Source organism: Sinohyriopsis cumingii, chromosome 6 (assembly GCF_028554795.1).
Source record: "Sinohyriopsis cumingii isolate HCF-2022 chromosome 6, ASM2855479v2, whole genome shotgun sequence".
NCBI classification, from domain to species: Eukaryota; Metazoa; Mollusca; class Bivalvia; order Unionida; family Unionidae; genus Sinohyriopsis; species Sinohyriopsis cumingii.
In genome coordinates this window covers 140,515,535-140,538,178 of record NC_142966.1, presented here as the reverse complement: position 1 = coordinate 140,538,178, position 22,644 = coordinate 140,515,535, and the positions used below count along the sequence as shown (strand labels likewise).

Sequence of the window (22,644 nt, the reverse complement as noted above, 5' to 3'; positions counted from 1 at the left end):
ATTTCAACCATTATTGAATATACAGTAGATTTACAGCTAACATATACATGTACATGTATACAGTAGGATGACAGTGTAAAATAAAAATGTGCATGATTCAATTATCCAGAAAACTTGTTAATCCAGACATATTCACTGGGAACGAAGGAGTCTGGATTAACAAGGCTCCTCTGTATAGCTATATATTGTCTCTTTTACTTTTGGTGCATGCCTGGGAGCTATAAATAGGTGGTGACAAGTTTTTAATAATAAATCTGTTTATGACTTTGGAGAAAAGTCCCATTGGATAGTTCAGTCAGATGGATTATTTGCGATGTGGAATATTGTGACAGAAGTCATATAGAAAGGATTGTAAATGTATCAAGTAAACAAAGTGTGATGTATAGCCATAAAGGTGTATATAAGGATGCAGAATTTATCAATTAATTCATTCCAATTTCATGTGTTCTTGTTTTAGCATCAGTTTGCTATGTGTTTAATGTTGTGTTGAGATACAATTTGAGAGGAAACATTTGTTTTGATTACTTGTTGTAATTACAAAGTGCTCATTGGACTAAAATATTATTCTGGGATTATTGTGAATTTATTCTAAGGAGTTTTTGACAATGCCTTTGTGATAAGACTGTTGGCACATCAGCACATCTGAGGACCTGTAATTCATTTGGAGCACATGATATTTTGGACTTGCGTAGAACCTTTTAGGATTATTTTGAATTTAATTTATAATACTGTAAGTTCCTCTTAAATTTTCATTTTCCAATTTTCAGAATTAAATCATATGTTAAATTTTATGAAACTTGTTTCATTTCTTTCTTTTCCTCAGTTTATGACCATGGAGTCTTAACAATGCAAATACACAATTTTTCATTTAATTAATAACCTTTATTAGTTTATAAAGAAAACTAATTCAGGAAACATGAATAATTATTGTAATAAATGCAGCTAGATAATGAGTGAACAAGAAAATCAAGTGAAAGCTGGATCCAGAATGGAAAATTCCATTGTGCAGCTTATTTCAGGTTAAGTAGATACTCAGACATAGTAGTGTTTGCAGTTACTTCAGCACTTGATGAAACTTCTACTGCAATAATGTGAGTGTCCAAGGAAAATATAATTGTACAGTACAGACTACAAAGGAAGTAAAACTGTCTAAGAAAACAAGATTATCTCAATTTTTAAGCACTGTTAGTAAATTATGTGCTTCTATTTTTGTTTCTCCTCCAAAAATGTTGTTTCTCTCAAACTTTGAGGACGGGGGACACATTGTCACCTGTCTTTGGATCTTATGTGTAGCACTGAACCAGTGATGATTCAAATCTGAGAACATGGGGGGTGGGAGCAGGGTACTTACAATAACAGCTTGGTAATAATTTGTTGCATCTTTACATTAATGGTTTTGCTTACCCATGAAAACCATGAAAACTTGCACCCAATAAATTTAAAGAGATTCACATTATGTCACCGTGTTCCTTAGTGACTGCCTAGCAATACTAAATGATGCAATCTTTCTTATGAATAAGTTTCTTGCATGTCTGATATGCAAGCCACAGACAAAATTTTGTCAAAGACAGAAAACTCAAGTTATTTTGCAGAAACCATTTTTCTTTCTTTCAGTCCTTTGAACATAACCTTTGACTCAAAAATCATTTGGGGCCTTTCTAAGAAAGTCTCAAATACAAGCCACCCACAAAGTCTGGTCATCCTTTGTACCTTGGGATTCAAGTAGTTTTTTGGAAACTGTTTTCCTTTTTGGAATCCCTCTTATCTTTACCTTTAACCTTTACCTCCCCAAACAATAGGTGTCTTCATTATCTCAAATGCAAGCCATCTGCAAATTTTAGCCAAGACTTGTGGTATACAACTTAAGTAGTTATGCAGATATCGCATTTCCTTTCAATCATGACCTTCTTGACCGCTGACCTTTTACCCCAAAGTGAACTGGTGCTTTTACTGTTTCAAACGCAAGTCATTCACAAAATGTTAGTCTACAAATCAATAGGTGTCTTATCTCAGATGCAAGCCATTTACAAAGTTTGATCATCAAGTCTGGTACAAATGTCAAGTTATTGTGAGGAAAACGGCTTTCCTTTCAGTTCCTGTGAATGTCACCTCTGACCTTTACACCCTGAAATTGATAGGTTTCTCTCTTGCCCCGGATGGAATATGCTTAAAACGCGTGTATGATGGACATCTATTATGCAGAAATTAAATAAGGAACAGACAGCTGGAGAGACAATATAACATGATACACTCAATCTTGTGTATGACAAAAACTAATCAACCATGAACCATAGAAACGGACCTACCTTATCACTGCCTTAAGATAATCTGATCCAAAATGTACATTCTAAGAGCCCTATTTTTACTATTGTAGCAGTTTTATGGATGTTTCAAACTGAAAACTTTCCTCTTCCAAAAACGAGGGTGAAGTGCCTTCTATATAATGACTGATCTTAAAATACAGTATTGTATTTCTCTGCTGAAACAGCCATATTAAGTGTTTTTTTTAAATTTGGGGCAGGGAGCAGTTTTTATTATTGGATATGACTTACTTCAACCTTTCAGACATTTTGCTAAAGCAGGGTAATCCAATGAATAAATACACTTTTACAAAGACAATTTCTAGCTAAATTTGTACTATTTAAATTATGGCAGTGCATGGGAAGCTTACAATCTGAAGGTAAGGCCAGATGGAAGACATGCAGATGGAGAAGGAGACACTGCTGAGGAACATGGTGAGGTACATGACATGTATGGACCGCCATCGGCTCTTGTACTGTTCAGGCGGCTCCAACACTTCAACCACAGATCTGAAAATACATTCAGGTTCTTTAATAAGTATTCATTATATATTTTATTTATCAAACTAGTAGGTATAATTATACAAAATGACACAAGCAGCTTGCAGTGATTTGAGTAAGATACTTATAATTACAACAATAGGTTACATGAAATGCAAAACACTGAGCAACAAAATAATATTACCCATATACACTCGTGTATGAGTCATTTCCAAATGCAAACAACTAGACCCTGATCTGCCATTGCATAATGCACCATCAGATCAGGGTCTGTTTTTTATTTTACTTATTACTCCAAGCAAACTGCATAGACTCAGATCTGCTGGCACATTATGCAATGGCAGTGCTGGTTCTATGCAGTTTGCAGCTGGACCTGATTTATAAGTATGTATACTATGTGCTCCATTTACCACATCTAAAACTGAACAAATGTTGACTTTTGAGCATCAATCAGTGTCACAGATCAATATTAATTGTACAAAATACGAAATGACTTGATACCACAGTATCTGCAAGTCTGCTGTAACTGTTTCAAAACAGACAGACACTACGAAAACCACACTACTGTAATTTTTACAAGTGAGCATTCATCATTTTTACCATTTTCTCAGGTGCTCTTGTGTTGTGTGTGTGTGCAATAAGAAGTAAGTGATGTGTTAACAATGTCCTTTACTTTTACTGTAACATGCTACAACATACTTTATACAGCTCTATTTCACTATAGTGCAGTATTTTGGGGTCAAAATATTATTTACCAAATAGTCACATAACATGTTAAATCAAGACGTTCAGAGGGCATATTTGTAACTGTGAAAAGGGTAATATGCAAATTAGGCAGAAGCAGAATTACCATAATCATATTTATTGGATAATGTTGTTGTTGTAGGGTTTAATGCCATTTTTCAGCACACGATAGGCTATGCATGGCGGCCAGTATTAATGGTGGAGGAAGAACCCGGGAAAACCCCGGAAAGAACCACAGATCCTCGAGAAGCTACTGGCAAGCTTTCTCACATACCCACAATGGCTGAATCCGAGACTCGAACCCACGCAGACAGAGATGAGATGGCAGTGATCCGTAACGGAGAGCGCTTTAGACCACTCGGCCACTCGAGACCCCCTTTTTTGGATAATAACCCCATGCCCGACAACAAGCCAATCCCCATTCTTATGCCAGTTTCACAAATATTTACAAAAGATATTGTCTTATAAATCCAGTACCTACCTTGTTGATAAATTTATTAGGCTGGTCCACTGATCTTATCAATTAGGAAGATACTGTAAGATTATCTACAGTCCTAGATACATGTTGCTTACATGTAAGATGTTCTCCTAGTTCTCTCATGTAGAGTCATATCTAATGGCAGTTTACATGTACTATTTAGATGCACCTGTACAAGTTGTGCACTTGAAGGATTTGCAAACTGTGTACCCATTGTCCTGCAATCTGACCCCTTAGGGCTGATTGACTTTATTTTCTGGGAACAATTATGCAAAACAACATTAAATTCATTCTGCAAGACAATACCAAACCATAACAATATATATATATATATATATATATATATATATATATATATATATATATATATATATTATGTACGCTGTATCAATAATATACAAGTGAACTATTACAGAAGTCACACCCAGACCCTATACTGTTGGAAGTTAAATTAAATGAAAGATAGATGTACCTAATGCTCTGAGCCCCCAGTCAGCAATGCCAACGGTTAGATGGTTCAATATACAAAACAAAGGTTGAAATTCAAAGAATAACAATTGAAAAATTAAATAATCAAATGACTCAAATTTCCAATTACACTCCTTCCGATCGACCCTTTAATAAGCCTATTGCATCATTTGATTAGTGGTGTGAGATTGATTTCCACCTGTCCTTGTATTTCTAATCATCTGTTGTATCATTTCTCTTTCTTATTTCTCCCAATTCCTTCTCCTCTTCCTTCCCAACCTTTCTCTAAATTCCTTCTCCTCCTCCTATTCAACTTTCTCTAGATTCCTTCTACATCTCCACTTTCTTCCCCCCCACCACTAAACTTCTGTTGACCTTGACTGTCTCGGCTACAATCTCAATTCCGTCTCCAACACTTGAAGACTTGGGACCCAATGGAACTGGAAGTTCTCTGTTCCCGAAAAAGCCTCCTGTGAAAACATAAGGATGGCACAATCTTTTGCCTTAGCCCTCTCATCTCACACTACACACAGCCTATCATCAGATAACGGCTATTAAATTTCTTCAGTCATACATTCTGATTCATTCACATCGAAATACCAATACGTTCTTGTATGGTAAAACAAACATCACAAGGTCACAGCATGGTACCAATTACTTCTTATAATAAATCAATAAATTCCATCACATCAGTACATATTCCTAATCATGTTATACTAAAAAATATCACAATAATCAGATGCATTTCTTTACCTTACAACTCACACAAAGTATGCAAATATTCATGCTCTGATATATGCATGTGTCCATAGTAACTAATCTTGCATACTTCAACCATGTTTCCAAATTCACAATTCATGCATGTGTAAATTCTAATGTAAAACATTAATAAATGTACTGGTTTACTACGAAGTAACCCATAGCAAATTACAAAATTAATTCTGACCAGAAGTTAACTATCTACATAATTCCGCCTCACATCTAATAATTCTCTACGTAAGGCTTAAGCCGTTTCTCAAATACACATGTAAATGAAACACTTCAAAGGTAATTCTAAACGATCCTAGGGATCAAGTTTACTACAAATAATTACAATTATGATGCTGTAATATTATGCAAAACTTTAGCAAATAACTTACTGACCTTTTCAAAGCTTTGTCTTTCCTTAGAATCTTACCTCTAAGTTCTGCCACCAGATTATGACTGGCTTCTTCCTTGGAGTAAACCCTACTGATCTGCAATTCTTCCAGGCAAATACCAAATTACTCTTATGATTTTGGAAGGTAACATTTGGGTCTGAATTATAATCATGCCCTCTATCTCAATTTTGATTGAATATTGCTGTGGACCAATCCAATCAAACTTAGCAGACAATGTTCCACTCAAATTGATGACAGGCAACTGTACAGTGACTGAGTGAATGAATGAACTCACATCCCTGTCGAGTGTGTCTGCTACAAAATGTAGTCCTGTGGTTTTTGTGGCTATTTACAATCACCTCTGCATATTGATAAGTTGATTGTTTACTTTTTGAGTTTCTATTTATAATTAAATCAATATAAGACACAATTATGATTTAAACATGAAAGAGAGTTTTAATGCAGAAAGTAAAGTACAAACACTGAATGCTAGGAAATAAGTGTGGTGTAGTAACTAGTCAAAATTACGAAGCAAAAAGAGGTACCGTAATTAAAATATTTAATATATTTACAGTTGACCTAAGTCATTATTCTGCTTTAATTAACATTGCTACTGACCATAAAACTCTGTCTGTCTGTCACTCCCCCCATCAACAAAGCTTTAAATATGTCACAGTATGTGTGCTTTGTAACCAAGAAATTTTCCATATATTGTTGACAGTCTATTGCAACATTGTATCATTGATTATATAAACACTGTTGATAAAACCCAAGGAAGGTGTACACATACTGTTATGATGAACCATATTCCTGTAGGTTACTTGTTGTAAGTTCAGTTACAAGGTTTTCATCCTGCCTAAATTTCTTTTCTCTCTCATTCCAGATTTCCGCATACTTTGTCCTTTATGCATGAGAGGGGAGGGGAACAGAAAGCAGAAAGGATTTTATTGTTATTTTCAAACATCACTAATCAATAATGAGTGGAAATTCATAATTGATATTTAGGCCTTGATCAACAGCACACATGTTCAAGAATGTTTATATAAGTGTATTATTGTGCCATGGGCAGATCACAATTTGATATACCAGTAGAATTGGTATTGTATCAAATTTCTTTATACCAACACTTTAAAAGCCAGGGTTTTTTTTAAAATGTACGTGCTATCTATCTATCTATTATGAGTATATATATATATATATATATATATATATATATATATATATATATATATATATATATATATATATATATGACCACTACATTCTATCTGGTGATTAACATTAAACACAACTTGTACTGGAAGGATACAATTTCTAATCATTATCAGTTTGACACCTGTTTATCCATCAGGTAACTGTTTAACTGGTTATTGGTATATAAAGGATTGCCAGCTGTATGGATGCTCAGAGATACTGTGACTGAGGTGTAATGGAAACAAAGCCTTGGGGTGGGGGTGGGAGTGGGTGGGATGGGGAATAAAAGTTATTTTATAACAAAACCTCCTTTAAATGAAACTTATTATTATTATTATTATTATCATTATTATTATTATTATAATAGCATTAACTCTATATAAGGCTCATCATTACAATGGGATCCTTTTATAAGGCAAGTATGATCACTGATCCTATTTTGTTACGCAGTACTAACACTATACATATAATGTACTTCATTACAAGCCAGTCTCTGGGTTTCGCCAATGTGGGTATGTGAAAAAGCTTGCCAGTAGCTTATCATGGGTTGGTGGTTCTTTCGGGGGTTTTCCTGGGTTCTTCCTCCATCATTTATACTGGCCGCCATGTATAGCCTCTCTTGTGCTGAAAAATGGCACTAAACCCTACTACAACAACAACAATCCGGTCTCACTATAAGGGTACACACTTGGCATTGCCCAAGGAGTGTTATAATGAGGGAGTGCTGCACAGTGACCTTCATTATAAAGCAATCTCACTATAAGGCAATATACTTCAATGGTTCCATGGACAGCATTATAATGAGGGAATACTCTACCATGCACTTCATTATAAAGTGATCTCACTAATATTACAATTATAATCCACTGGTCCCATGGACAGCACTGTAACAAGTGAATGTGATATTATTATTATTATCATCATCATCACCAAATTGTTATAACTGAGATGAGAAATGTTTGCACATAGATGACCATGATATACCCTTATCAAAACAATGCCAAGCTTCCTCAAGAAGCAAAAGGTTGAACATTATCTTCTCTAGATACGTGACAATAACCGTGTAAGTCAGGGGCAAACTATGTATAGTTAGGAATGCAGGTGATCATTGTATACAGGACACTTAATTAAAATGGATATTGTGAACAGGTGACTGCGGAGTAAAAGTAACTGTTTAAGGACACATTTGACTTCACTTACAAAGTATGGTAATGGCAAATGGTGGAGAGCTCAGGTTATTGTGTGTAATCAAACTAGTGAACATGGAGGGCATACGAAAATGATGAAAATGAGTCACCACTCTTTACTAATAGGGCAGAACATAATCTTTCATAAAAAATAAATGTTTTTTATATTTAAGTTAAACCTTGTGTATATTTATATGAAACCACTGCTGGTGCTTGAAGTTAGTTTGTCGAACCAGGAACAGTGTTAAGTCACCATTATTTGGGATGTGAAATGAAAGCATCGCTTGATCCTCACCCAATTTCCTGGATTTTTCATTACAGCAATTTATCCTCACCCCAACTACCAACCCTCTGAATGATCCAACTACCAACTTCATCAAGCTGTAAACAAAATATTATAACACCAAGAATGATACACATCTAGTGCAAGCAAAAATAAACAACTTACACCACGTATATCTTGGATCTGGGCATCAAAGTGAACTGCAACATGGCCAAACATTTGGTTGTATTTACATTCTGTCCACGAATTCACAATCTACCCCTTGTCTCTTAACTATTTCAATAACTCTATGAAATCCCTGTTTGTGTAAACTGATCAGTGTACTGTTAATACTGTATGCAAAACAAATCCATACAGTTATTAACTTTCCTGCTGTCCGCTGATAAGACTGTATCACCTAATATTTAACTGAATGGCGGTCAAGTTCAGATAACGGTCCAACTTGGTTCAAAGATTTGATGTGATTCTAATTCAGAGACTCTACTAAACATGCAAGGTTTTACTAATTAATATGGACATTACAAGTCTCCAGCAGACTTAGTATAAAATATATTTCAGTTCCAATTTACCTACATTTATACTTTATATTTATTCACTGCATTATTTTCTCATACATATTTCTGCAAAGAAACAGCTTTGTGTGAATGTATCTAAAGTATATAGGGTAGGCTAGCTAATACAAATTTATGATTTAAATGTTGCATATTTTCACTATTCCTGGCCTTCAAAAATATTAGTAAATATCATGCTGGTAAAGGAGTACAGTGAAAAGCAAATTATGTGAGAGACCACTTCCTGTTTCATATTCCTATATTTTGGAACTAGTAAAGCATGGTTTCAATGACCTAGACCTTTGGTCAATATATGTAGTCTTGAATTAAAGTTACCATATATACTTGTGTATAAGTTGAATAATCCATTGGCAAACTGTACAGGTCCACATCTGTTGTCATGTAATGCATCAGTAGATCTGATTCTATGCAGTTTGTTAAGAAGTAATCAGTAGAACAAGCAGCACAGACCCTGATTTGCATGCTAATTATGTGATCACAGATCAGGGTCTATGTTGTTGGCAGTTGGACTTGACTTATACCTAACACTGACATTCTTAAGCATGGTTTAATTGGTATAATTGTGAATAAACCAGTTGCATGAGACTTAAAATAAAAATTACCCCTGACTCTTACCATGACCATGAACCATGACCATGACCTCTGACCCTAGACTCCAGAATCTATAGGCTGCTTTACATTACCCTAAATTCTGGTCAAGGAGTTGACTCATAAATAAATTATTCTGCAAAATCCTTTTCCTTTGAGACACGATGACCAAGACCTTTCAGCTTTTGATCCAAAACTAAGCAGATCTCTTCCATAACACATAACAAGCCTTCCACAATCTATCAATCAAGATACATGGTCTAGAATAAAGTTATTGTGCAAACAAAACAGGTTTCTTCATTCAGTCTCATGACCTTGATCTTTGGATCATAAAGTCAACAGACTTCTTTACTGCGAGTGCAGGCTATCCACAAAGTCTGGTGAAGATTCAAGTTGTAGAACTCAAGTTACGAGGTGGAAAACAAAGTGTTAATGGAGAGGCTGACAGAAAGTGTTACTGCATTATAAATACATGCTATCAAAATGGCTGACAGAGAGTGTTACTACATCATAAATACACACTACCAAAATGGCTGACATAGAGTGTTACTGCATCATAAATACACGCTACCAAAATGGCTGACAGAGTGTTACTGCATTATTAATACATGCTATCAAAATGGCTGATTGGTCGGATATACAGGTAATAAATGATACACATGTAGTATCATGCAACTTATGTATTCTGACACTAAATGATATTGCCTGTCGATACTATTCAGTATCTCAAATGCATGTAATTTACAAAAACTTGGTAAAGGTATCTGGTATGCAAGTGAAATTATTGTATGGAAACTTTTCCCTCTTCCCTGTGACCTTTTGACAATAGACATAATTTTTAGCCTGAAATCAGTACATTTCTTTCCTGCCCCTAGTGCAAGCTTAGCTTACCAAGCTTAGTATGGTTAGAAAGTGGAGAATTCCAGTTACTGTGTTGAAATGAATTAGGAAAGAGACAAATGGACAACATAATAGCTTCATATGCTCTGCATCTCTATAAAACGCAAGTATATAAAACACAGGTATATAAAATAAAATGCAAGTATATAAAATGCAGGAATATAGATTTGGGACTCTCGAAACAATCTCTGCTTGTAGGACAGAACTTAAACTTCAAGAAAATTAACTTTGTTAATCATATTCAAGAAAATGTTTGCGTATAATGTCAACATATTCTTAGATTAAACAGCCAGAGCTTCAAAACAATCTTTCAAACCAGGAACAATATTAAATCACCATTATTTGCATTCGTGATATGTTATGAAAGACTGTATCATCACACCCAGTTTCCAGGGTTTCTCATTAGAGCAACCCTTCCTCAACCCAACCATAAACCTGTTTAGTGATCAAATGTGAATCAAACAGAATATGTTTTTAAATCAACTTCAGCAAGCTGTTTGAAATAAGTTCATCAAGCCGTTAATCTAAATTTTATCTGATCACCAAGAATAACATACTTCTAGTCTAGTAAAAAGAAATTACCAGCTTACACCGTATATATCTTGCATCTGGGCATCACATATTTACAATCCGTCCATGATTATACAACCTATCCATTCTCTTAACAAAGCTACGAGACCCTTATACATGTATCCTGGATATCTGTAAATGCCATACTCATAACAAATCCTCATGGTTGCTAATGTCCCAGCTGTGTGCTGATAAGATTGTGTCAGCTAATAGCAAACTGTGTGTTCAGTCATCATGTTCCAGATGACAGTCAAACTTGGGGACAAAAATAAACAGTACCAACTTCTCAACCTGGTGCAGTCATTATGATGGATAGGAACAAAAATATGCTTTAATTTAAGATGGTTGCTATTAAAGATACCAAATGATAGTTATTATCAAATTATGTATCATTTGTTTTATATACATAATTTTTTACTATATTTATGTTTTGTTTTTGTTAGTTGTAACGACACTTTTAAGACATTATTGACAATATCATGCCAAGGAATTGGAAGTTAAATGTTTTTCCAATGGACACTCCAAGGCAGTGGACCCAGATGGGCCTGGATGCATATTGAACATGTGACTCTTGCATTATGAGTCTGATGCTCTTAAAACTGAGTTAATGTGACCCACATTATTATTATTATTATATTTATATATGTGTGAAGTAACTATATAGTTATAAATTGCTCCTATTGCAATTCTATTTAACAAATATATCATTCTAAAAAATAGTAAATTTTCATCATTAAGTTAGGTAATGTAATATGTAATAAACTGGAATGTAATAAATACAATATAATAAAAAGGATCAATAATAAAAATGGATTGTTAGAAACCACATTTAACAAGGCACACCGTTCCTAACTATATGAACAATATGCTTAAACCCCGACTTAACTTGGCATAAAGTGATGGCAAATCTGGATCTATTCTGTTCAAGTTAGGAAGACTGCTTCATAAATGTTGGAATATTTCACTTCATTGAATATACTTTATGTACTTTCTTATAAGACAACTCCAACTGCAAACTACACAGACCCAGCTCTGCCGTCATAGTATGCACCAGCATAATCTAGTTTTGTGCAGTTTGTTAGGAGTAATCAGTACAGCAAACAACACAGACCCTGATCTGCAGGTACATTATGCTATGGCAGATCAGGATCTTTGTTGTTTGCAGTCTGACATGACTTATAAGTGAGTATATATGGTATATTCCAAATAAGAGTCATTACATATAAAAATATTCTGTCACTTATTGCCCATGACAAAACAGCTTAAAAAGGATTATTTTACAAGCCTATCAGTATTTCACAGCTTGAACATCAAAGGTTTTAAATCAAATACACATTAACCAATAGACATATTTGTGAGTAAATATTTTCAGTATCACTTTATGACAATTACCGAGATAACATAATTTTCTACGAACAGAAAGCATGTGTGACTGACTTACAGCAAGTCATAGATCATTAAATACATCCCAAGATCACATATACTTTTCGTTGATATATCATTTCTTTGACAGGACTGTAAAAGCAAATGTTAAAACCATATAAGCATTTTTCTTTTTCATTTTATTTAACATGGCATGCCTGTCATTTTGCATCTAATATCTCTCAGAGTTCTGAGTGCTATGATATACCTAGATAAAAAGTGGCATCATACTGATGTTGCTCTAATGTAATAATTATTTCTTTTACAACTGAACAGTAAACGTTTTCTTGACAAGAGCTGACAATTTTAAATCTTGATCAGAATGACCCTAGCAGATGCTGACATGATGTCATAGTATGCAAAAGCAGATATGGGTGTACACAGCATGAAACGGGTGTGTCAATATATGAAAATATATAGTACAGCAAGTCAGAGTAGCTCATTTGGTAGAGAACCAAATCTGTAATCCAAAGGTCCTTGGCTCATTACTCACTGCCTCACTATGTCATTGGAAAAGGCACTTAGCTGCAATTTTCTTTCTTTACATAAGTACCCAATAACTACTGGTGTGTGCCTTAGAGACACATTTCTGGTTTAGGGCAGCTAAGCTGATTTTAAGGGGCTCTGCCTAATCATTGTCACTACATTTACAATAGGCTAGCAACACCAATCAACCTGTTCTGACTTACAATAGGCTAGCAACACCAATCAACCTGTTCTGACTTGCAATAGGCTAACAACACCAATCAACCTGTTATGACTTACAATTGGCTAGCAACACCAATCAACCTATTCTGACTTACAATTAGCTAGCAACACAAATCAACCTGTTATGACTTAAATAGGCTAGCAACACCAATCAACCTGTTCTGACTCACAATTGGCTAGCAACACCAATCAACCTGTTATGACTTACGATAGGCTTGAAACACCAATCAACCTATTCTGACTTACAATAGGATAGCATCACCAATCAACCTGTTCTGACTTACAATTGGCTAGCAACACCAATCAACCGATTATGACTTAAATAATCTAGCAACACCAATCAATCTGTTATGACTTAAATAGGCTTGAAACAATCAACCTATTCTGACTTACAATAGGCTAGAAGCACAAATCAACCTGTTATGACTTATGGTAGGCTTGAAACACCAATCAGCCTGTTATGATGTAAATAGGCTAGCAATACCAATCAGCCTGTTATGATGTAAATAGGCTAGCAATACCAATCAACCTGTTATGATGTAAATAGGCTAGCAATACCAATCAACCTATTATGACTTAAGGTAGGCTTTAAACACCAATCAACCTATTCTGACTTACAATAGGCTAGCAATACCAATCAACCTGTTATGATGTAAATAGGCTAGCAATACCAATCAACCTATTATGACTTAAGGTAGGCTTTAAACACCAATCAACCTATTCTGACTTACAATAGGCTAGCAACACCAATCAACCTGTTATGATGTAAATAGGCTAGCAATACCAATCAACCTATTATGACTTAAGGTAGGCTTGAAACACCAATCAACCTATTCTAACTTACAATAAGCTAGCAACACCAATCAACCTGTTATGACTTAAATAGGCTAGCAACATTGATCAATCTGTTCTGATTGGCTAGAAATAGAATGGACCACCTACAATACATGTACACCACCTATGATATATGTAAACAATGAGGTATAAACAACTAATAATTATTCATGGCTGCTGAAGATTGAAATAAAACTTACAGAAGCTAAGTATCATTTTGAATTATCTGCTTGTATGTGTATTGAAAATACAAAATTACTGATGCATTGATACACTGGCAAATCGTTTCACTCCTGTATATTTACCAAAGTAACCAGAGACATATAGGATGTCTTTAGACATAATGGCTTATATCAGTAATTGCTGACTGTTAGTTTCAAATCTAAATTAATATTTATCCAGTAATCCATCATGAAGCCATTATGTATACTGGCCTATAATGACATTTGGCAGTGTATATAATTTTAATGCTATTGATTGAAATGGAATGCATGACTACACAAGCTCCTTATAACAGGAACTGTGTTATAATGATGGGCCTTATAACAGGAACTATGTTATAATGATGGGCCTTATAACAGGAACTGTGTTATAATGATGGGTGTTATAACAGGAACAGTTATTGTGTTATAATGATGGACCTTATAACAGGAATTGTGTTATAATGATGGGTGTTATAACAGGAACAGTTACTGTGTTATAATGATGGGCCTTATAATAGGAACTTATTATAATGAAGGGTGTTATAACAGGAACAGTTACTGTGTTATAATGATGGGCCTTATAACAGAAACTGTGTTATAGTGATGGGCCTTATAACAGGAATTGTGTTATAATGATGGGCATTATAACAGGAACTGTGTTATAATGATGGGCCTTATAACAGGAACTGTGTTATAATGATGGCCTTAGTGTGTGGGAGTACTGTATTTACAATGTGAAGCAAAACTCCAAATGAACACAAGATGTTAATATTTTTCTAATTAATAACTTTTCTCTTCACAAGCATATACTCTATTAGGTTTAGCTACCATTATCAAAGAATGTTATAAAGAGCATATGAACAATCAGTGACAACACAGGTATTTCCCTGACAGCCAAACCTTGTCCTATTTCAAGATCAAAACACATGGACAAAGTGCAATCAGCTGATTTACAGGTGTGTCACCCTATCACCTTACGACTTTAGGTACAAGTGTAGTAAATTAGAACATTATGGAATGATTCTACAATATCACGGTGACCTCAAAATTTGTTTGCATGCCTAGAATTTCTCCCTTGTAACATAAATTACTGAATTAGAACTGTATTTGACCATTTTTCCTCACCTGAAGTAATCCTGATAATGCAAAAACTTGGCGCTGCTTTTAAGTACATTTAAGCATTATATATTTTCTATTGTGTGAATTAATAAGAGTGTACAATTATGCAGACAACTCCAACACTTCAAAGGGATGGATATGTATTCCTTCCATAACAAGAATAATTGTTTTGACTAGCTTTTTGGATAATCGACACATAAATACTGATAATGACCAATATACAAATTTGGTGCTTTGAATTCCTTAAAATGAATAAAGGACCTAAATCTGCCAAGGTATGCCTGGAGTCACATGATCTAGCCTGTAATTCCAAATGACTTTGATTACTTCTACTGAACTGAATTGTTTTATGACATTCTATTTCATGCCTTTTGTTGACAAGGGAATTTAGATTTTAATAGTGTTCAATATTTTAGACTAATGATGGTATATGCTTGGTAAATCCCATTCCTTAAGAACAGAACAACTTTCAGTTCAATGCACCATATGATCATTATACAGTAAAACCTGTCTTGAGCGACCACTGCTATGAGAGACTAGGATCTCCATGCACAGGTTTATAGATTATATAAGGTCATGACCTGTTATGAGAGACCACCTGTCTTAAGAGACCATTATTTTTTGGCAGAAGTTGTGGTCTGTCAAGACAGGTTCTACTGTACACTTTTATTCCAATAACACCTCTTATTAACAAACAGAACCACCATATATAATCACACATCAAGTCCAATAACAAACATCATGGGCCCTGATTTGCCCTTGCAAAATGCACCAGAAAATCAGGGTCTGTGTTCATTGTTCTATTGATTATTCCCAACAAACAGCACAAACCCAGATTTGCTGGCATACTGTGCAATGGCAGCTCTACTGGCATACTATGCAATGGCATATCTCGGTTTGTGCAGTACTTTACAGTTGGATCTGGCATGTACATGAATTAATGCCGATTGATGATGATGCCAACATTTATACATGTATAATTTGATAAGGAATAAACAGACATATTTCTTGGCAGCATAATCTTTATTTTCATATTAACGGCTGATTCTAAATATAAAAAATTTTAATTCTAAAGAACGCAATTGCAGCAAAGTGCAACTTCCCTACAAAACAAGAACAAAATTATGTAACTAACTTTGGTTTACACTATACACATGCCCATATAAATGAATAAATGAATTTTTTTCATTTGTTATGAAAAGACAAAAGACATCTGAAAAAAGTGTAAAGGTGGAAAATTTGTGGGCTGTTGTGGCAAAGAGACCCCTGTGCAAAATCAAGAGGTCCCTCCTCTATGGTAATTTCCTGGGCTGGTCTACCAACAGGTTAAGTAGACCAATGAACTCTTAACAAGTGGTCACAGAAGGGCCATCAGAACGAGATGAGCTCTGTCTTGACTTGAAGGCAATCCCAAGACCCCTATAAAATCACCACTTGTGATGTCCCAGCATACAAGAAATGTGGGGTTTAAGAGGCCAAATGGGAGAATGAACGTTGTAGCTGGACATCAGAACCAGCAGTTGCACCAAAGTGGTACAACAGACCACCCTTGATGCTGCCTGTTGAATTATTGGCTTTTTGAGAGTCTTCATGAAAACTCCTTTACCAGTAAAAGATCTGGATGTGATGCAACCCCCGAGACTATGGATCAAAACCGCGACCTCTTGCATCCACAATGGATAGGATATTCTTGTCATCTACACCTGAAGGCTTAGGACACAAATCTGGAAAGCAGAGGTGTAAAATTTTGTTTACTGCCTTATCAGCATACAAGATCTCTTCTTCCTCCACTGCTGGGGCCAACAGGTGAGAGGAGAATGGGGACTCAAAGGAAAGAGAATATAAACTACCTCAGCAAGGTCCTCTGTTAAGACAGTCTCAAATCTACCACAATCGAAAGTATGTCATTGTCCTGCTCTTGCTCCTATGGGGATATGGGGTATTCTAAATGGGGGGGGGGGGGAACTTAGGAATAATGATATCTTTTCCTGCAACTCCTCAGGGGGTGTGGTGGAAATGCCCTTACCTTCAGACTTTTTAAGGGGATGGGAATGTTTCTCATCCTTCTTAGATAGTTGGGGGGGGGGGGAGGGAGTGGACCATCCTTCGATTTTGTCTTACTCCCCATTTGCAGATGATGTAGGTCCATGACCTGCCACTCTGCAGGGATCAACATGGAACATGGGAAGTGGGGTGGGTGAATCCAATCCAATCTCATTCCCTAATTGGACATGTATATGATGACTCCCTATCCCCAACAGGATTAATCAGTAGAATAGAGATGGGGATTGGGGTGAGGGGTATCGACCTGATTGCTGACCCTTTACCACTGATGGGATTACATTAACTTGGCACTCAAAGACTGTTCAGATAACTCTGAAACTGATGGAGCATCCCATCTCAAAATGTAAATAGCATCATCACTGATTTCCCTACTTCGGGAGGCATGATCTGCCCACCACCTTCATTGAGCTAAGGCTAAGGGCATTGAGAGGGTGATGCTCCTCCATTTTAGGGGGCGCTGGAGTGGGAGTGGGGCTGACTTGCTCATGAGAGGGTGCTTCTACTACTAATAAAGAGACTCAACTTGCTTTTAACTGTAGTTTTTCCTTTCACTGAAGGATCCTTGGAGTGAACTCTATCCAGTACAAACTGCATTGATATGATAGTCAGGGATCCTTGGGTCCATAAAATTATTATTATCTAACAAAGATCCCATACCCTACTGGGACTGGTATTTTATGTGAATCCCTAAAAACTCACACAGGATCCCATACTCTCCTGGGATTAAGGAGTACTGGGGGAAGAAGGACATTCTTTCTATCTTTATTGGTGTGTCAACTCTTTGCCAGGTCCCAAACATCATTAGGCCATAATCAGAATGGACAACCCAGTATGCACTTTGTACAAGATAAACATGTGGGGTGAATATTCCTAAACTGCCCCATATTCTGTGACATTCCTTTAAAAAAAAAAGTTTGTACTGCTAAAGCTAGTATTCTCTAAAAGAAAAATATGCATATATTTGATGCTGAAGCAGTGCAATGAAATTGTTATATGCAATAATTACAACTGTACTGCTTATGCAAACACTAATACAAAGAAGCGTAATTACTTGATGCAAGAATTCAACTTGTACTAAGCTAGTATTCATTTGAAAATGTACTGACCAAGCAGTGGACAATCTTTATTTCAATTAAGTAACTTCACTTTACTGCCTCACCAAGTACTTGTTGATTATTTAATTCCCACAACTGATTAATTATTGACTGACAAATAAATGGGAATTGAGATTTCAGGACCACAGATGGGATAGTATTGCTTACCCCAGGCAAAAATATAACAAAGCAATTGGTTAACTAAAATTTAGAAGTACAACACAGGAGGAATTACTTACCCTAACACAAGATATGGGAAGGGGAAGAACACAGAAGAGTAATGCTATATGAATATGGTCCCTTACATTATCAAGAAAGCTAAAAAAACAATCAATATTGCTGAAACCATTTGGATAATCACTCAATTAAAATAAAAAATAAAAAATAATTTCCTGAAAACATCTTTAAACATGGAAACACTCAGTACAACCCCAAACTGAGACCAACCTAGCACTCTGTCCTCTTACAGTCTCAAAGGCACAAACTCTTATTTTCTGTTTTAGCTGCATCATAATCAAATGTGTATTATACAACTTGAGCCAAATGCATACCAAACTGAAAAAGAGCACCATTAACATCACATTATATGCCTGTTGTGTGTTTAATAGTTGTAAATGTATGCAATTAACACACTGAACTTACAGTATACATTATTTTCTTATCAGACTTGCCATTAACATGACCTCTGACTTTCAGATCCGATAATCTGTAGGTTTCTTTATTATCGTAAGTACAGATCATCCATAAGCATCAAGTCTGGTCAAGGAATTTAGAATAAACATTATTCTGAAAAACCCATTTTTCTTTGAGCAATACATAGATTCTGACCACAAAACTTTGGTCAAGGCCTGCAATCTGGAGCTTCTTATGGTGAAGAAACCAATGTATTCTTTAAGTTAGCAACCTTGACTTGTGACCTTTACACCTTAAAATCAATAAGCTTATTCCTTACCTAAATACTAGCCATCCACAATGTTTGGTGCAGGCATATCATGTAGAAATACAGTTTTTATACAATAAAACATTTTTATTTTCCAGTCATATTGACAATGATCTTCAACTCCAAAATCAAAACTTTTTTCTTACCAACAGGTAAGTTATTTCCTAACCTTTGTCACAGAACATGGCCAGCAACTGAACTCTTTGTGCAAAAACTGATTTGCTTCCTTCAGCCAGTGACCTTAACCTTTTAATCCCCAAATCAACTTGCCTCTTAATTAACTAAAGTACCAAGCCCTCAACACAGTTTAATCCAGATCTGTGACTTAAAACAATGTTAGGGGATAGAAATCATTTTCATATTTCTGTCACAGTGACCTTTACCTCTAACATTTTCACCCCAATGTTGATAAGCTTCTTCCTTAACCCAAAATGACTCAAGTACGTGTGTGGAATCCTGCCTTTTTTTTCTCTCAAAGTGGCAATGACCTTTTATCTTTTGACTCCAACATTAACAGACTTCCTTCTTAACCAAAAGGCAATTAATCCACTGGACTGGTAACTGGAGATGGTGAACAACTCCAGTTATTATGCAGAAAGCAGTTTTCTTCTTTCAGTCATAGTAACCTAGACCTTTGACCCAAGTGTAAGCTATCCACAAAGTTTGGATAAAGTATATAGTGGACAACTTAAGTTACTGTGCACGTTTTTTTTTCAACCTTGAGATCTTTCCCATTTAGACCCAAAACCAACAGCCGTTTTCAATGCTTCAAATGCAAGTCATCAATATATTCTAGAGAAACACCAACACACAACATTAGCTTCTTTAAAAATTAAAATTCTTAAATGTCCGAGGTAACATGTTCTCAGGATAATGAAACAAATTTTTCTCATGATCTTTGACCTTGAATCTAATTACTGATAGAAGATCAATGAACTTCTAATTATCTCAGATTATCTCTCAAGATAACCCTCCATGATCAGTTTGATTAAACTCAATAATCAATATTTGTTTTAACTTCTGAATTCAATAAACATTTAAGCTGAAAAGGTAAAGTTTCCATATGACCACTAAATCGGCACATTCATTCCAGCTAATCTCCAGATAAAACCATAAACCAGTTCTGATACAATGCATTCGTATTTGTTCGTGCAAGGCAGGTGACATGTGTCAGCTAGTATGTGTAAATTTAAACTTACTTAGTAGAGCAGAATGAAAAGCTTTCCTAGATAATAATGAAATAAAGTAATAAAATTAAAATACTTACATATATTCATTAGAACAGTGGTACTGAATCATTAGAACAGTGGTACTGAATCATTAGAACAATGGTACTGAATCATTAGAACAGTGGTATTGAATCATTAGAACTGAATCATTAGAACAGTGGTACTGAATCATTAGAACAGTGGTATTGAATCATTAGAACAGTGGTACTGAATCATTAGAACAGTGGTATTGAATCATTAGAACAGTGGTATTGAATCATTAGAACAGTGGTACTGAATCATTAGAACAGTGGTATTGAATCATTAGAACCGTGGTACTGAATCATTAGAACAGTGGTATTGAATCATTAGAACAGTGGTACTGAATCATTAGAACAGTGGTACTATATTCTTGAATAAAACCCCACTATATTTTCAAACTGTCATTACCTTATATGTGTTACTTGTTGTCTTACCATTTTATAATTTTCTTCAGTTTAAATTTTCAATCATTCTTTATAATCCCTAATGCACATGATTTTACAATCATTTAAAACTTGAATTATTAAAGTTCATGCATATTGTATGCTAAAATTATTTTGTATTCATGTTTTAGAATTGTTTCTGCATGGGCAAGAACTCTGTAATCACCAAACCTGTGATTCTAAATAAAACAGACTGCTTTTCTCCAACAAGGCAACCATGATAGTAGAATACTTTGTCAAACCTTTTGCTCTTGCATATCTTTAAAAACAATCAAATTATTTAAAGGTTCTCTTGTGTTTTGCATATAAATCTGAAAGGCATTAAAGTCATGACAGTTTCTGTAAAATGTGATTAATTGGTGGTTTAGAACATACTGGTAAAAAAATATTTAATATTTAGTAATAGCGGCCATATTTGAAGGAAGGTTGACATTATTTGTATAAACTAAGAAGCCCAGAATACTTTTTTTGTAAAAATTTGGTCAAATTCTGTTGACTAGTTTCTGTAAATATTTCAAAACTTTCTTCAAATTTCTGCTAAACAGTTTCTCACAAGATGTTTCAAGTTTTGTCTCTTTTTAGCAATGGCAGCCAGATTGGATCGAAGTCTGGCATCATTTGTATACATTTAAGCCTCTTTATGCCAGGATGTTTTTTTGTCAAATTTGGTCAAAGTCTGTTCAGCATTTTTGGAGAAGTCATCTAAATATTTTACTACTATAGAGGCAGTGACCATATTTGATGGTGGATCAGAATTACTTGAACAACATTTGAAAGAAGTTCATACTAGGATGTACAGCGGCTTTTGAGAAGGTAATTTAAATACTTTTCTATTTTTAGCAACTGTGGTCATGTTTGATATGCATCATTTGTTCAAATTTAAAAATCCAATGGTGGCTTTCTGAGCAGAAATAATTAAATGTTTTTCTATTTTCTGTAGTGGTGGTATTTTAGACAACTATCAGCATCATTTGCACATATTTGAAAGGTCTTCATGTCAGTATAATTTTGGTCATGTTTGGTCAACTTCTAGTCCGTTTTGAGTGAAGTGGGTTAAAGGTTCTTCTATTGTGTAGACTCTCAAGCGGCCTAAGTGGTTAAAGCATCTGCCTCGGATGCAGGAGGTCATGGGTTCAAACCCTGGCTTAGTCATACCAAAGACTCATAAAAATGTTACAATACTAACAGCTGCCTTGCTGGGCGCTCAGAATTATGAGGTTAGTGTTAGGACTAGTTGGCCTGGTGTCAGGATAATGTGACTAGTTGAGACATCATGCTACATGTCTGTGGCATGATGCTCCTGTGCTAGACGTCACTATAAACTGCCACACTACAGAAATTTTAGCAATATGACTGAAACATTCTTAAAGCTACAATTAAAAAATCCAAATCACACACACAAGTCTGTTATGTACCATCGAATTATCTATGTTATGTATGAATCTGAAAGTTCTTGATGCCAGATACTCTTTCCAAATTGGTCCAGTAGATTTTTAATAAGTGTCAAATAACAATGACTGACAGATATACAACTGATGATGTAGGGCCATGTTGTAAGATCACATGCCCTTATGGCCAGGTAAACTAACAATTCAAATCTATAAACCACTGAACAAGATATCACAAAGGCTTTGACTGAGAAA

The 22,644-nt window shown here is 35.2% G+C and overlaps 1 protein-coding gene across 3 annotated transcripts in view; it reads right to left on the bottom strand.

The window, feature by feature from the left end:
* LOC149798127 (major facilitator superfamily domain-containing protein 8-like) overlaps positions 1-22,644 on the bottom strand; it is a 94,235-nt gene that overhangs the window by 52,319 nt on the left and 19,272 nt on the right. Inside the window, exons 1-2 of one of the 3 annotated variants that reach the window (XM_089963217.1) lie at positions 10,945-11,078; positions 2,672-2,810 (exon numbers count right to left, since the gene is read on the bottom strand). In XM_089963217.1, the coding sequence (XP_089819343.1) occupies positions 2,672-2,810; positions 10,945-10,970 (165 nt within the window). In that variant the 5' untranslated portion in view covers positions 10,971-11,078. Of the gene's footprint in view, positions 1-2,671; positions 2,811-8,459; positions 8,675-10,944; positions 11,079-22,644 lie in introns of those variants that run through there. The other 2 variants (XM_089963216.1, XM_089963215.1) reach the window with 2 other exon arrangements.